The following is a 13,902-nucleotide window of genomic DNA, read 5'->3' as shown; positions in this document are numbered from 1 at the left end:
TCTGATGCCATGACACTGATATGATGATTGTCCTGACCCTGTAATGTTTGTCCTGACCCCATAACACCCATGCGCCCCATCCATCCTCCAAGGAGGCTGTTAACCTCTAACACTCAATGCAACACTACCCACAGTTCCTGGCCTGACTGCCCACCCCCAGACCCCATTCCTGGTTGGCATTGCTACTTCACGGGCACTGGGGTCTTCCCAACCAACGTGGGATGGGGTGACTCCATGTGGTACATGAGGGGTCACACACACAGCAGTCAAATTTTTCCTTTGCTCCCTGGATAGACTCCCCTAACCAGGTTAGCCAGTGACCTGGGCTTCCCCCTTTCCCCAAATTCATTGAAGCAGGCACCCGGGAGCAGGAGGCAGCAAATGCTGGAAGACGGGAAATGGCACTGGGGAAGCGGGGGTGGGGGTGAGGGGGAGCGGCAGAGAAGTTCCTGAAGTTTTCTGTCCTGGATAGTTGGAATAAATCTCATTTTCTCTGGTCTCCTTGCCGAGGCAAGGATTGGCTCAACAGTGCTGCAGCCCGCCCTCCTCCTTCCCACGTCCCCTCCCCGCCAGCTTCGCTCCCTCTCTCCCGTGGCATCGGGTCGTCAGCCTGGGAGAGCCAGCCTTGGGGGGACAACCGTGGGAAAAGGGGGGGGGGGCACGCCTCCCCTTTCTCCCCCCCTTCTCCGGAACACAGAGCCAGTAACTCCTGGAGAAAGTTGCACGGGCTCACGGGGAGCGTCTCCCAACTTTTCGGCCGGAGGACGGGAAAAAAAAATAATAACCCTGGTTCGGAAGAGGTAAATCCTGAAAGTTTTGATTCCTCAGTTTGTAGATCTGGGGCAAGGTGGGGGGTCGGGAGCAGAAGGAAAAGGGTGGAGAGGGTGGTAGGAGAGGGGAGAAGCGGTAGGGGTGGCAAGGCGATGGAGATAGGGAGGATGGCAAAAAAGAAAGGGAGAAGAAGGCAGGAATGCAACAGGAAATGGGTAAGGAAAGCAGGAGCGAGGAGAGGGGAGACAGGCCGGGGGGGAAGCCAGGAGAGAAAGGGTGTGAGGAGGGGTTCCCAAGAACGGGGGAAGGGGGCATGGCACCCCCCCCAACCCCCACCCCACTGTGGATATCCCTCAAAGTCCTGCAGGCTCTCGGCACCTTGATTTTGGGAGTTTGGAGGAAAAAAGGGAGAACTTTTGGGCAACGGGGCAGGAAAAAGAGGCTGGAAACTGCCTGCCTTTGGAGCCCGGCTTCCATCCACATGCCAGTGTGTCTGCTTGGAAAAATACCCTCATTATATGGAGAGATATAACTATATATATATTAAAAAATATATAACTCTCTATATATATATAGCCGGCAGCACAGGAGTCGGACTCAGGCTTGTCTGCCTACTCCCCGGCACTGCTCCAGGGAAGCTGGAGGAGGCCCGGCCCAGCCAGTCAAGCCCCTTTCCCCCTTCCCCAAAAGCCTGTCCCCACTGGCTTTCCTGATCCCCAAGCAGTGACCCAACAGAGGAGCCTCTGCCTCCCTTCCTCCAGGGAAAGGGAGGTTTTTCAGCACTCAGGAAGGTTGGGAAAGCCTTCCTGGCCGCCCACAGCCATTTCCACCCGCTCGTCCCGCTGTTGAGACCACCCCAAATATCTCCTCGCCCTCTTTTGGAGTATGTCCCCTTTGGGGGGGGGGTTGTGTAAGGAGAGGAGGAGGGAAGAGGCTGCTTTCAGCAGCCCAGCCAACTAGACATCTGGATTATTTTCCCCCCCTTTCTGGTTTCCGCTCTTCCCAGCAAGCAGAACAGCTCTGGCCATTCCTGGCGAGTGGAAAACCAGTGGAAACCAGATGAACTCGGGGGGGAAATGGGGGAGGCCAGGCTGGGAGGAGGAGGACTAGGTGCCAGAGATTGGTCTTTAAGGGCAGGGGGCTTCCCAGAGGAGGCAAGGAGGGAGCCAGGGATAGGAAGCCAGGGAAGGGGAGGTCAGGATGGGCTGTGGGCTCACCATGTTGGGGGCTGGTTTATGCGGCGGGCTGCCAGACAGAAGAAGCATCCAGACAGATGGGTGGCCAGACAGGGGGGTCGCCTTGCCCAGTGGAGGAAAGGAGAGCACATGGGTCACCCTTTGCCCGCAGAATCACGAGTTTCCCCAGCATGGAGGAGTCCACTTGGGCAGAGGGGAGGATTCAAAGGGGCACAGCTGGCAGGGAGACACAGCAGGGGCAGAGGGAAGGAGGAAAAAGGGGGAGATTGGAGGAAAAAAATGCCCAGCACGCCTGCCAGGAACCTGACATCCAGGTAGGGTTGGGCACCAGCTGCCTCCTTCCCTCTTCTCCCAATGCTTGCTGCCTGCCAGCAGGCAGGGAGAGCCTGAGGCCAGGAGGTGCTGGCTTGCGTCCCCGTGGTGGCCAAGGGACAAGGAGGGAGAAACACTTTCCTTTTCCCCTCTCCCTGCTCAATAGCTCTCCAGGCAGGGAACAAGGGGATGCTTTCCCTCTGCATCTCCCCTATGCTTGCCTCCCCACTCTGTCCCCAGGGTGATGCCAGCCCCAGTGCCCCGCAGGGGTCTGCAGGGCAGCTCTGCTGTGCGGGAGACCTGGCGGGGGGGGTGTCCACCCCTCAGAGCAGCCCTGCCTGGTGCTGCACACACTGAAGGACACAGTCCCCACTTTGGGTTTCTCAGGAGCTCCAACATGCAGAGGGAAAGGAAAACTCAAGAGCTGTAACTCGCCTATTAACCTCTTCTGGGGTCATGTGCCTTCCTTGGGCACCCAGTGACAGCTCAAAAATAGGGTTTCATCTCTCTATGGTCCCAAGACCCCCATTATGCTGCAGGGACCACCCCAGTGGTTTCCTTGCACTCCAGGAGAGCCCTGACCCAGTGGCTATGGGTGGGCTTCTACCAGAGGACATTGCTCCCTAGTTGTCCTCCCACCCCAAATCTGCCACATGCCTGGCCCATCCCAGGTGCAAGGCAGCACCACATGGCCTCTGCGAGCAGGAGGCAGACATGGGCTGCGTGAGCCAGGGCCAGCAGGAAGGTAACCTGCCACCGTCCCTGCTGCCACCAGCTACTGCCACCCCGGGAGGCAGCCAATGGTGCTGGGAGCTGGCAGGGGAGGTTTGTTTTCCCTTCCCCAGGCAGTAACCCCTGGCAGATAAGAGGGGCCCCAGGTGAACAAACAAGGCCAGGGCAAGGCAAAAACACATGTAGCCAGCCAGGAAACAGCTTCAAGTCCAGGGCTGCCCCTTGCCAGAGACTTCACCACCCTGGCACTGCCTGACTGCTCCGAGGTGACCCGGGGACAAGCAGGGGAGGCAGGCAGCATGGCAGGGCAAGATGGATGGAGCTACAGAGCAATGGGGGTCCCAGCACACAGGGACCGAGGGATGCGAGGCTCCTGTGTTGCCTCTTGGTATGTTGCCCTCCACAGCCAGCCCTGCTGGAGGAACCCAGCTCCATCCTGTTCCCTGGCCCCTGAGTGGAGACTGAGCCGGGGGGGACACGTCCCCAGGCGGGCACCCAGACCACTGATGTTCTGAGGTGCCCTGTGTCCCAGATCTTCTCCTTTCCCCAGCCGACCTCCTCCCTCTTGCCACAGACTCCAACAGGCATCTGCTGATCTGAGTGTCCTCCCTGTTGACTGGGGAGGTCATCGCCCTTGCCGTCATGAGCCTAGCCGCTGCCTCCCCATCCCCCAGTGCCTCCAGGACCTGCCTGAGTGCAGGGACGCATCCCGCCTTCTCCTCCGACCTCGAGCAATCACCTCCCTTGCCGTGCCTCAGTTTCCCCTGCCTGCAAAGCAGCTGTCTTCCCCGCAACCCCAGCTCCCTGCTGCTCCGACATGTCTGGCCAGCACCTAAGGACCCAGCCAGAAGAGGACAAACAAACCAATATACAAATATTGCATTTTCCCTCCCCACCACCCCGCCTCTCCAAGAAGCATGCGGTCCCCAGGCCTCACCCGCTCCCCAGGGGTTCATCTAAATAGCAAAAAGGAGGGAGAGGTTTCTCACCCAGGAGCCGGGGCAGCTGGGCAGGGCACCTCTCTGGGAGGAGGGGCTGCCTGGGAGGGAAATCCTTAGCCTGCATTGCAGCATGGGTCTGGCAAAGCTGCTCTGCAGGCAGGGGAAACTGAGGCATGCCAAGGAAGGTCAGAGGGGTGAGGGAAAGCACGTGTTTTGGGGAAAAGCCTTTTACTCCCCCCCCCAAGAGGAGGGCCAGGCAAGGGGCACAGCCAGTAGCAACCTCGCCACCATTGCTCATGCATCACCTTCAGCCTCCTCAGCCAGTCCCAGGGGTACAGCCAACATGGTTGGGAAAATCCTCTCCAAGTGCTTCACCATTCCTCTTACCTTCTTTAGGTGACCGCCGAGGGGACCGAGGTGCTTGCCTTGCCAGCCCACCCCAAACTCCTGTCACCCACTGCCCCATCTGTGACCGGCTCCCACTCATCCAGAGGCAGCAGAAGACGGTGGATTAACTCCTAAGCCTGCAGCCAGACGCAGCTTCCAGTGACCTCCGCAGCACCAGAGGTGACCCCAGACACCCCCGGGGGACACCTCCACACTGCCACCATCCTTACCACAGGAGATGTACCCACTGTGGGTGATCTAATGAGTACAACATAGTGCAGCAAAGCAGGGGGACAGGCTGAAAGCCACCTGCTGAAAGCCAAGGTGACATGAGCCATTCCCCCAGGAGCATTGGAGCAGGAGCAATGGGGAGGCTGGGGATGTGACAGGCCATCCCAGTGCTGGAAGCCCGGTGAGGGCTGGTTTTTAGGGCTTTTTCAAAGGCAGGGGCAAGGTGAGGGGTGCAACATGAGCCTGGGGAAGCTGCCGGTGCTCAGCTGGGTGTCGGGGTCCCATGGCAAGCGGCGGCTGAAGTCAGAGCTGACGCCAGACATGATCAGCCCACCGCTGGGGGACTTTCGGCACACTATGCATGTGGGACGTGGCGGAGATGTCTTTGGGGACACCTCTTTCCTCAGCAACCATGGTGGGACTGACACAGCCAAAGCTAACAACTTCTTCACCCGGACACTGCGGCACGTCCGCCGGACACCGCTGAGGAGCCGGGGCAGTAGGGGACAAGCAGGAGCATCACCCGCCCCCCCAGCTGTCTCGCCGATCATCAAGAATGCCATCTCACTCCCACAGCTCAACGAGGGGATGTATGACGGCAATGGTGGCCGGGGCTTGACCAGCAAGTTCTCCTTCAAAAGCGCCTCCAACAGCTTCTCCAAAACGCACCAGGCCTATGGTGAGTGAAGCACAGGGCAAAGGCTGGCGTCCAGGCACAGCACCCCCTCTGCAACCCTTCTCCATTGCTTCATGCCTCAGTTTCCCCACTGAGGGACTTTAGGCTCTCAGCAGATACAGAACATTTAAGAGTCCCCAGTCCTGGTAATCAATGCAAGGAGATAACCCTAACCTTGCTTTCAACCATGAGGTTGCTCCTGCTCCTTGCTCCTGCCTTTGGAGGGTCTCCTCCCAGGGTGCCCCCAAAGTGGAGCATGGATGATTTCTCCTCCTCTCCCTCCCCCATAGCGCCACACAGCTGGCAACCTGTGTGGAGTAGTTGTAAGGGGGTGACCCCCATCTCTCATCAGCTCTATGCCTTTCCCAAGATGGTGCTGGGACAGCAGGGCAATGCCCACACCAAGGCTGCATGGTCAAGGAGACCCATGGCATGGCCTTCCCCACCTCCATGCAGATGCTCTAACTCTGTGCCTAGCTGTGCCAACCCACCCATCTCCATGTGCTCCTCGAGAGACTCCATCTCCCCCTTCCCCATTGTGCCCACGTCCCTCCCTGACGGCAGGGATCCAGGAGGGACCTTTGGGGAAGAGTTGTGGGAAGAATAGGACAGGACAGCTGGGTGGCTTTTCTCGGGCCTCACAGCACTGGGCTGCGGTCCAGCTTTTCCCCAGGGAGGGAGGTCTGGAGCAGAGGGTTTCAGGGCCGGAGGGATCTGGGGGGCCTGCAGCAGCCGGGAGAAGTGGCTGAGCTCAGAGGGAAGGCAAGCTGAAGCAATGCTGCCATCTCCTGGTCCTACCTGCCTGGCTCAGCCCCCACCAGCATCTTACCAAGCCCAGAGCCCACCTGGAGACCCTCCATGGTAACTCTGGATGTTGGTGATGTCCACACAGACACTGGCCTGTTCTTTAGAGGCCAGTGCCACTGACAGGAGTGTGACCCGCGCCACTTCGGTGGCAGCATCCCTTGTCCTCTGCAGATGCAAAGCAGGCTTCCTTCCACATAGCTGTGCCCTCCCTCACCATCCCTTCTCCCTCACAGGGCTGGAGTCCGGGTTTTGCACCATCCCTCGTGTCCCTCGCGTGGAAAAGGCCCAAGAAAGCCCCTTCCCTGGGGAAGCAGAGCTAAAGCGCTCGGACTCCCTGCTCTCCTTCCGCCTGGACCTGGGGCCCTCCCTGATGAGCGAGCTCCTCCAGGTGATGAGCTTCACTGAAACCAATGGGAGCGAGGTGGGGGAGGATGGCCCAGACCTCCCGAGTGGTGAGGGGACCAAGGACGGGGTCCCTCCAGCATCGGATGCATCCCATGGAGAGGACACAGCAATGTCCAGTTTCTGGGACTGCTCTGGGCAGAGCAGCCTGTCGGGGGCCAGCTCACTGCCAGGACTGTCAGTCCGTGCCAACGGAGAGGCACATGCCATTGAGGGTGCTGGAGAGGACCCTGCCTGGGCTTCGGGGCTGGGGGCAGCACCCAGGGGGATGCCATGGCGGGGGCACTGGAATGACTGCACCATCGAGGCGGGAGAGTTTGACCGGGCAGCCCAGGTCCTGGCCCGCCATTACGGTGGGACCAGCACCCCACGGAGCTCAGAGAAGGGTGAGGGTCCCCAGCAGGCCCGGACGCAGACCATGTGGGAGAGCCCCAGCAGCAGCTCATGGCGGTCGCAAGTGACAGGGGAGAGCCAGTCCCCTGAGGCCACCTGGAACCAAGGAGAGGAGGAGGAGGAGGAGGAGGGAGAGGAGGAGGAGGAGGCCAAGCTGTCCAGCCTGCAGGAGGGGTATGCTGGTGCCCGGGGGAGACACAGCAATTCCTTCGAGTATGCAAATGAGGAGGAGGAGGATGATGAAGTCAAGGTGTGAATGGCCATTCCTCCCATCATGGCCCCCCACCAGAGGCACCGGTGTCAGGGTCTTCACCCTCCTCCCCATCTCCCACCCTCAGGTGCCAGCATTACTGGCAGACCCAGTGGGCAACCTCCTTGCCAAGCCGGGGCACTGGGGGGCAGCAGGGGCAGGAGGAGAGTCCATCTCCTGGGGGGCTCCCCGAGACTGGGCCAGCTTGCTGAGGGGGGCTGGTGAGGGCTGTGCATCACAGCGCTGGGCACCTCAGCCCTTCCCCAGCCTTACTGCTGTTAGATGCCAAAGGGCCATTCCCATGTACCAAAGAAACTCCAAACCTCTTCCCAACCCATCCCGTTCCTCCTGGCATCCTCTCTCCCATCCCTCAGCCTGGCCCTGCTGGCATGTCTAGGGATGTGCCCCAGCTACCCTCTGCACTGGCATGGGTGCCCTGCCAGAGATATTCCTACTGATAGCTCTGGGATGTAGGGGGACTGGGGTCTCCCCAGCTCCAGCTGATGTGAGACCCTCCTGAATAGCACATATATCTACCAGGAGAGGTCAGCTGTGGGCTCATGGGGCAGGCAAGCTTACAGAGCTGGGCTTTCTTTTTTTTCTCAAGAAAAAAAGAAAAACAAAAAACCCAAAAGCCATGAGCTCAGCACTAAGGAGGTGAGAGCAGACACAGAGATAATTGCAGAAGTCTTTCCACTTGCCTTGTGCTGCTGAGCATCACTTAGGACATCTTTTCTGACCCACATCCCACTGCAGTAGGGAGGGAAGAAATTTCTTGGCTGGCTGGAGGCAGAGGCAGGGTTGTCAGGGCACTAAAGTGTGCAGCTTGGGCCCTAAAAATCCCTTCCCCTTGCCTTGGAATAAGGAGACTCCCTCTGCATCCACTCAGTCTGTGCCACCTCTTCCCCATTCTTGCCCTCTTTCCCCATCCCACACACACGTACCCCTCTTTCCAGTGTGCCCCTTCCCAGGGGTATGCATGGAGGACAGATAATGCCCCTCACCAAGTGGCCCCAAGTGACATGGCCGCCCTGGAACAAGCTGCCCCCTACGCTGCCCTGCGTGCAAACAGGCCCTCACAGAAGCGCCTTTGTGCTGTGGCGTGGAGCCGAGATGCTCGGGGGCTGAGGTCACAGGAGAGACCCTCACAGGACCCCCCTTGTTCTCCAGGACAGGAGGGGGTGTGCAGTGGGGGGAGATTCTGGACCATGGCTGCAGGGCTCCGCTCCCACACGGCTCACCCGCCGCCTGGCTGCTTCTGGCACAGAGCTCTTCTGAGCAGAATAAAGAAGCTCTGGCGTGCATGCATGTTGTACGTGGGAGTGCCACTCGCAGTCAGGCCATCGAAGTTATGGGTAAGCTGATCTCCCCAGCCTCCCCAGGCAGCTGCCTCGCACCAGCCAGCAGCAGCAAGCCGGGGCAGGCAGCAGCTTCAAGGTGTCCCCACCTCTGGCCACTAGCACCCAGCAGGATCAGCCTTCACCACTCCTGCTCCCTCTGGGATGGGGACCCTGGCTCTCAGGATGAGGTCCCCCTGTCCTCCGCTTCCCAGACCATAACACAAGCTCCAGACCAAAGACCCACATCCATGGAATATCCTTTCTGCCTCCACTCTGTATCCCATGCACTTATTATTGCCCTTATTAAAGCAGTTTTGATACTAACTTCTCTTCCAGTGCCTCCCCTCAGCTGCAGCGACCTTATCATATTCCTTGCTATGTCTGCCAGTGCCCCAGCCAGAAAATCCCACCCTCCCCACTCTTAGCAGGATTTTCCAGCACCTCTGAGATCCCTGGAGTAACTTGCCCAGTACTTTGCTACTCACGGTGGCTAACACACAAAGCAACGTCCTATCCACCCAGCCCCACACAGCACACAGGAGCGTACAAAGCCTCTTCTCCAGCCTGGCAACAATTCACTTGCAGCCTGAAGCAGATCAGTACCCTTCCCAAAGCTGGCTTGGCTACAGCCCTTCCAGCCCCTGGTGCTGCCTGAGTGCTCAGGCAGCAGCAAGTCCCATGGGTTGGGCAGCAAGGAAGTGGAGAAGGAGGGCAGGGGCCCTGTCACCTTGCCTCGGACCCAGCTCTCCATAAGATGCTTTTCTATTCCCCTCTCCTCCCACCCAGCCTAAAGAGCCCTGATGTTTGCTGTCATACATCGGTCTCACTTAAGGCTGGTGAGACACTTTTTAATTAGAGCAGCAGCAGCATCTGATAATCAGCACTAATTGCCTGTAGTCCTCTGTGAGGGACACGGACTGGGAAGTACTGAGCCACCTAACCCAGCCCAAGCCTTGTCCTCCCTCCCCACTGCCTTCCCCACGTCACTTTCACTGAGTAGGGTTCGGTGCAGAAATGTCAGAGTAATGGGTAACCCAGCTGGAATGCGCCAGCAAATAAGTGAGATAATGGGTAAGTCAGAGGAGATAACTCCTTATCGCTGGCAGGAATGCTGGCTCAGGGGCACACTGCTGCCTTCCCCGTGCCACCACTTCACATGGTACCGCTCCTGCAAGAGGGCAAGGTACCACTTCCTCCTGCCTGCTGGCTGTAATAGCATCCAAGAGGAACTCGTCAAAGCCATGCCCTGAGGTTCCCAAACCTAACATTTAATTATGCGATTTTGTGGCACCAAATGCCACATCACTCATGTCAATACTTTTCTTCCCCTTTCTCCTACTGTCCCTCCCTCCCTCCCAAAAACTCAGGTGCAGGAAGAAGTGGTGCATTGTGAAGAGACTACACAACCATTCCCTGAGCAATCACATATATCCTTGCCCTCCTGAACCCCACCTACAGCCTGCTTTGCCCTACCTACTATCTGTTCAACCCCACAACCTTGTCTGAGAAGCACCTGGCATTATCTGGGAGTTATTTCCATCCAACAAGGGTTCCTTTCCTGTTGGTGGAAAAACCTTGGGCTTTGTCAGTGTCTTACACAGAGCCACAGAGCCAGAGATCTCACAGAAGCCAAAGCAGCTGGAGCAAGCAGTCTCCCACTGCTTGAGTTTTTATTAGAGCTAAGAAGCTGCACCCATTACTCCAGCTTGAAGGAGGTGACCCTGAAGTCTCCATTGACACTCAAGTAGCTGATCTTGCTGTAGGAGTGCCGGTTGGGGAATTCCACTTCATGCCCATCTGGTAGTTTCACTCGGAATTTGTCTGCCATCATTTCAACGATGATCTGGGAGAAGAGAGGGGAGGAGGGGCAGGAATTGGGGACAAGGAGAGGATTAGGAGGCGAGCATCCAGGCGAAAGGCCTGACTGTGTTACACATGAGGGTCAGTCCTGGTCCCTACAGCCTTAAGCAAGGTGCTGGGGGTTGAGCTGAGTGTCGTGTAGGAAATAAGCAGTTGATACAGAATCATAGAACCATTAAGGTTGGAAAAGACCGCTAGGATCATCAAGTCCATCTGTCAACCCAACACTACCATGGGTCTGAGCTGGTATCTAGTCTATGATCTGGGGACCAGATCTCTCCTGGGGCTGTTTCAACTACTCAGATTGTAAACTTAGAGCCGTTAAACCCAAGTGTGTCTTTATCCACAACATGGCTTAGATCTGCTCTGAACAGGGCAGAATAAACCTGACACACTAATGCTCTCAGCAGCTTATGGGGACCTGGAAAAAGGAGCTTCGCTGATAAACACACGCAAGCAGACAGGTCGAGAACGCATTACTGATCATTGCAAATTAAAGGGATCGTTCCCCAAAGCCATCACCTTGCCACCCCTTCCGCAAGAGCCAGCCATGACTGAGGAAACAAGCTGCTTCTCCACAGCAATAGGAAGCAGACTGCTCTTAAATGCAGCCCTGTTAAACGTCTCAGGACATCAGATAGGGTAAGGCAGCAACTAGGACAGCATCCCTGGCAGGAGGAGAGGGAGGACAGATTGGCAGTGTGGATCCAGGAGTAGTGAGGACAGAAGAGCTGAAGGAGAGGTTTTTGGACATTGCTTCAAACTCAGGGTTGCTTTAAAGCCTGTCAGCCTTAAGGCATAAGAAGGAATTAGGGAGAGAAACAAGGTAGAGAGCAGCAAGATCCTGCTTCTTGGAGTCCCCCTTTACCTTCATACATGCCCTTGGTTCACTCACCTGCTGAGCAGGTATGGGGGGCAGGATGCACTTACAAAGCCTGCAACAGACAGGGCTCACGCAAAGTTCCCAGAGGAAGCGCTGGGGTTTTGAAGGAGGGGTGGAAATGGCAATCAAGACCAAAAACCCAGAGGATGAGCAGCTGATGGGAGGCAGCAGGAGGCATTGCATGGGACTGGGAGGACTAGGGTACGGGAGTCTGCTAACCAGGGGCTTTCCACCACCACACACACCTCCTACAATCTCACACCAGCACAGACACCTCACCTTGACAATGGAGCCCTTGGAGAAACAGAAGTGGTTATCACGCTGCTCCGCCTGCCAGGCTTTGGAGCACTTGGAGTTGCAGACAATGACAGACTCATTGAAGCGGGGATTGAAGTGAAATCCCAGATCCGAGGAGCTGTTGCCGAGATTGATGCTGAAGCTGAGAGTGAACAGGAGGAAGGTCAGCTGCACAGGCAGGACAGGGTCTTGGAAGACCTGAGATCCAACACATGGCTCTGCACCCAATTCCTCCATCAGCATTGTAGGTGCTTAATGCCTCCCCTTTCCTCATTCTGCTCAGGAACCAGGGGAGTTTGCATGGTGATGGCATAGGGGCTCCCCTAACACTGAGCTACGCTCACATTTTCGAACCTAGTGACTCTGGAAACCACATCCCTCTGCAGCCCACCTTCAGTCCTGGCAAGTCCAGGTAGTTTCTTTGTACTTACTTGTCAGCATCATCAGATATCTTGCCCTTGAGCTTCAGGGTATCCCCAGTCTTCATATCCAGGTTGAAGATTTCAAATTTTTCCTAAGGGAGAAAGAAAAATAGTCTGCGGGGCTCCTTCAGCCATTCATCCCCTGCCACCACAAGTGAGAGGGTGCTGCTTGGCAAAGGTGCCCCAGCCAGGAGAACATCTCATGCTCTCAGCTGGTGTTCCTCTCATGCTCCATGCTGGAGGTCTTGCATGGTCTTCTTGCATGAGGGAAGAGTGGGCTGAGTGAAGCCATCAAGCAAGCAAAGACATCAGAGAGGGGAGATGAAAACAGGCCTGTCCTCAGCAGCAAAAAAGGACAGCATGACAGCAGAGTTACAAAGAGAGTTAAAGCAGAGGGGGACAGCCTAGGATTTGGTGGGCAGCATTGCCTGCAGCCCAAGAAATCCAAGTGGTGAGAATGGAGATAACTGTGGCTTGCCAGTCCCTCGCTCAGCCTTGCTGAGCTGGGGACCCTGGGTGACAGAGGACAGGAGCAGCAGGCCTTACAGACATCTTTCTCAGAGGGCAGAGTAACCAGGAAGCAAGCCACCAGCAGTTTAGCTCAGAAATGCTTTGCACAGAGGACCTTACATCCCTAGACTTCCTTGTGGCTTACACATTAACAGCACCTCCGCCTCTGGAAGGCCCCACCAACAGCTATTAAGCCAGGAGACTTTGATCCATTAGGGACTTCAGGAAATTTAACCAATTCCCAGCCTCCCCAGTAGGCTCCCAGTGGAGGGTCCACCACACACAGCCCTTAGGGGTGCTACTCCAGTTACCACATAGGACAAGCATCTTCCCAGCTGGACATGGAAGTGTGAGACCACCACGTTCACTTCTTTTCTGTGTGTAGCAGCTCAGCCAAAACAAGCATCCCAGCTCCTTCCTTTTGTGGCAGGGAGCAGCCCCCAAAACCCACACCAGCACACCAAAATGGTCCCCACCATCCCTCCCCATGCTGCTCTGAGGAAGTACTCCAAGGGGCTCAGAGGAGAGGACAGCCGACAGATCCCCTTTACATGACACAAGTTATTCATGGCATGAATTTTGGGGTTGTCCTGTGCAGGGGCAGTAGTTGGACTCGACGACCCTTGCAGGTCCCTTCCAACTCAGGACATTCTATGATTCATTCTGTGAACAGTCCTTTGCAGGAGGGGCATGAGTGGCCTTTTAGCTCCTTCCCTTCTCGTGGCTCTAGATGCAGCCCCAGCTGCATGGATTGCACTAGCAATACATGGGAGGTCTCTGCAGCCTCCTACCCAAGCTCCATCAAGATGTAAACCTTTCAGCGCAAGGAGCCTTGCACATCAGGTTCAATAGCCCCATCCTCCCTAACCCTGAGACACAGGAATGTTGTCCTCAGAGGGGAGCATCACCCCTGCTGTCTTCTTCCCAGGTAAGAGCCACAAGCCAGTAGACAGTGCCCCAGATTTAGTTGAACAAATCGTTGGTGTTTTGTCAGGCTCCAGACGTCAGTGGGAAAGCAAGAAGGAGGAGGAGGCCAAGGCTCAGGAGACCAGCAGTCCCTCAGCCCCCCTCCCAATCCCTGCGGTGAGCAGCTGAATGCAGTCATCCTGCTGCTGCACAGCCAGCTGGGAGACAGCTTCTGCCCTTCCCCAAAACCTCCTGAAGAAAGCAGAGGTAAGTGCTGATAAGCACTCCATCCTGGGAGGTGCTTCCTCTTAGCAGAGGGTCATCACGCCCAGCAGGCTTGGGAACTTTGTTTGCTGTTGAGGTCACCGAAGTTGTTGGTAAAACTTCCTGGGGATGAGCACGGAGCCAGCAGAAGCAGGTGCTGGGCATGGTTGTTTCTGCAATTGGGTCTGTTTCCCATCACACTGCTGTGTCCCACCCGCACACATCTTCATGTCACTGCTCCCCCGCAGCCATCCTAGGGAGAACACAGAGCCCAGAGCCCCCCTCTCAAAATACCAGAGCATCCCACTGGCTGTGAGAGGTT

The 13,902-nt window shown here is 56.8% G+C and overlaps 2 protein-coding genes across 3 annotated transcripts; one reads left to right on the top strand and one right to left on the bottom strand.

Annotated features, from left to right (window-relative positions):
* The first annotated feature begins 516 nt into the window (after window positions 1–516).
* Window positions 517–8,762, top strand: CDC42EP1 (CDC42 effector protein 1). Its single transcript, XM_064454940.1, has 3 exons — window positions 517–800; window positions 4,349–5,249; window positions 6,287–8,762. The coding sequence occupies exons 2-3, from the start codon at window positions 4,808–4,810 to the stop codon at window positions 7,102–7,104; spliced, it is 1,260 nt and encodes a 419-aa protein (XP_064311010.1). The 5' UTR covers window positions 517–800; window positions 4,349–4,807; the 3' UTR covers window positions 7,105–8,762.
* Window positions 8,763–10,056: 1,294 nt separating this feature from the next.
* LGALS2 (galectin 2) lies at window positions 10,057–12,539 on the bottom strand. Of its 2 annotated transcripts, none has more exons than XM_009502505.2 (4): window positions 12,447–12,539; window positions 11,910–11,992; window positions 11,461–11,620; window positions 10,057–10,281 (listed from the first exon to the last, which is right to left on the bottom strand). In XM_009502505.2, the coding sequence occupies exons 1-4, from the start codon at window positions 12,450–12,452 to the stop codon at window positions 10,135–10,137; spliced, it is 396 nt and encodes a 131-aa protein (XP_009500800.2). In that variant the 5' UTR covers window positions 12,453–12,539; the 3' UTR covers window positions 10,057–10,134. The 2 variants fall into 2 exon arrangements, with proteins under 2 accessions (XP_009500800.2, XP_064311032.1); XM_064454962.1 differs by lacking the exon at window positions 12,447–12,539 and adding an exon at window positions 12,083–12,439.
* Between the last annotated feature and the right edge of the window lie 1,363 nt (window positions 12,540–13,902).

Source organism: Phalacrocorax carbo, chromosome 1 (genome assembly GCF_963921805.1).
Source record: "Phalacrocorax carbo chromosome 1, bPhaCar2.1, whole genome shotgun sequence".
In the NCBI taxonomy this organism is placed as follows: Eukaryota; Metazoa; Chordata; class Aves; order Suliformes; family Phalacrocoracidae; genus Phalacrocorax; species Phalacrocorax carbo.
Note: the sequence above shows the minus strand (reverse complement) of the source record. Positions and strands in the feature narration are given on the sequence as shown.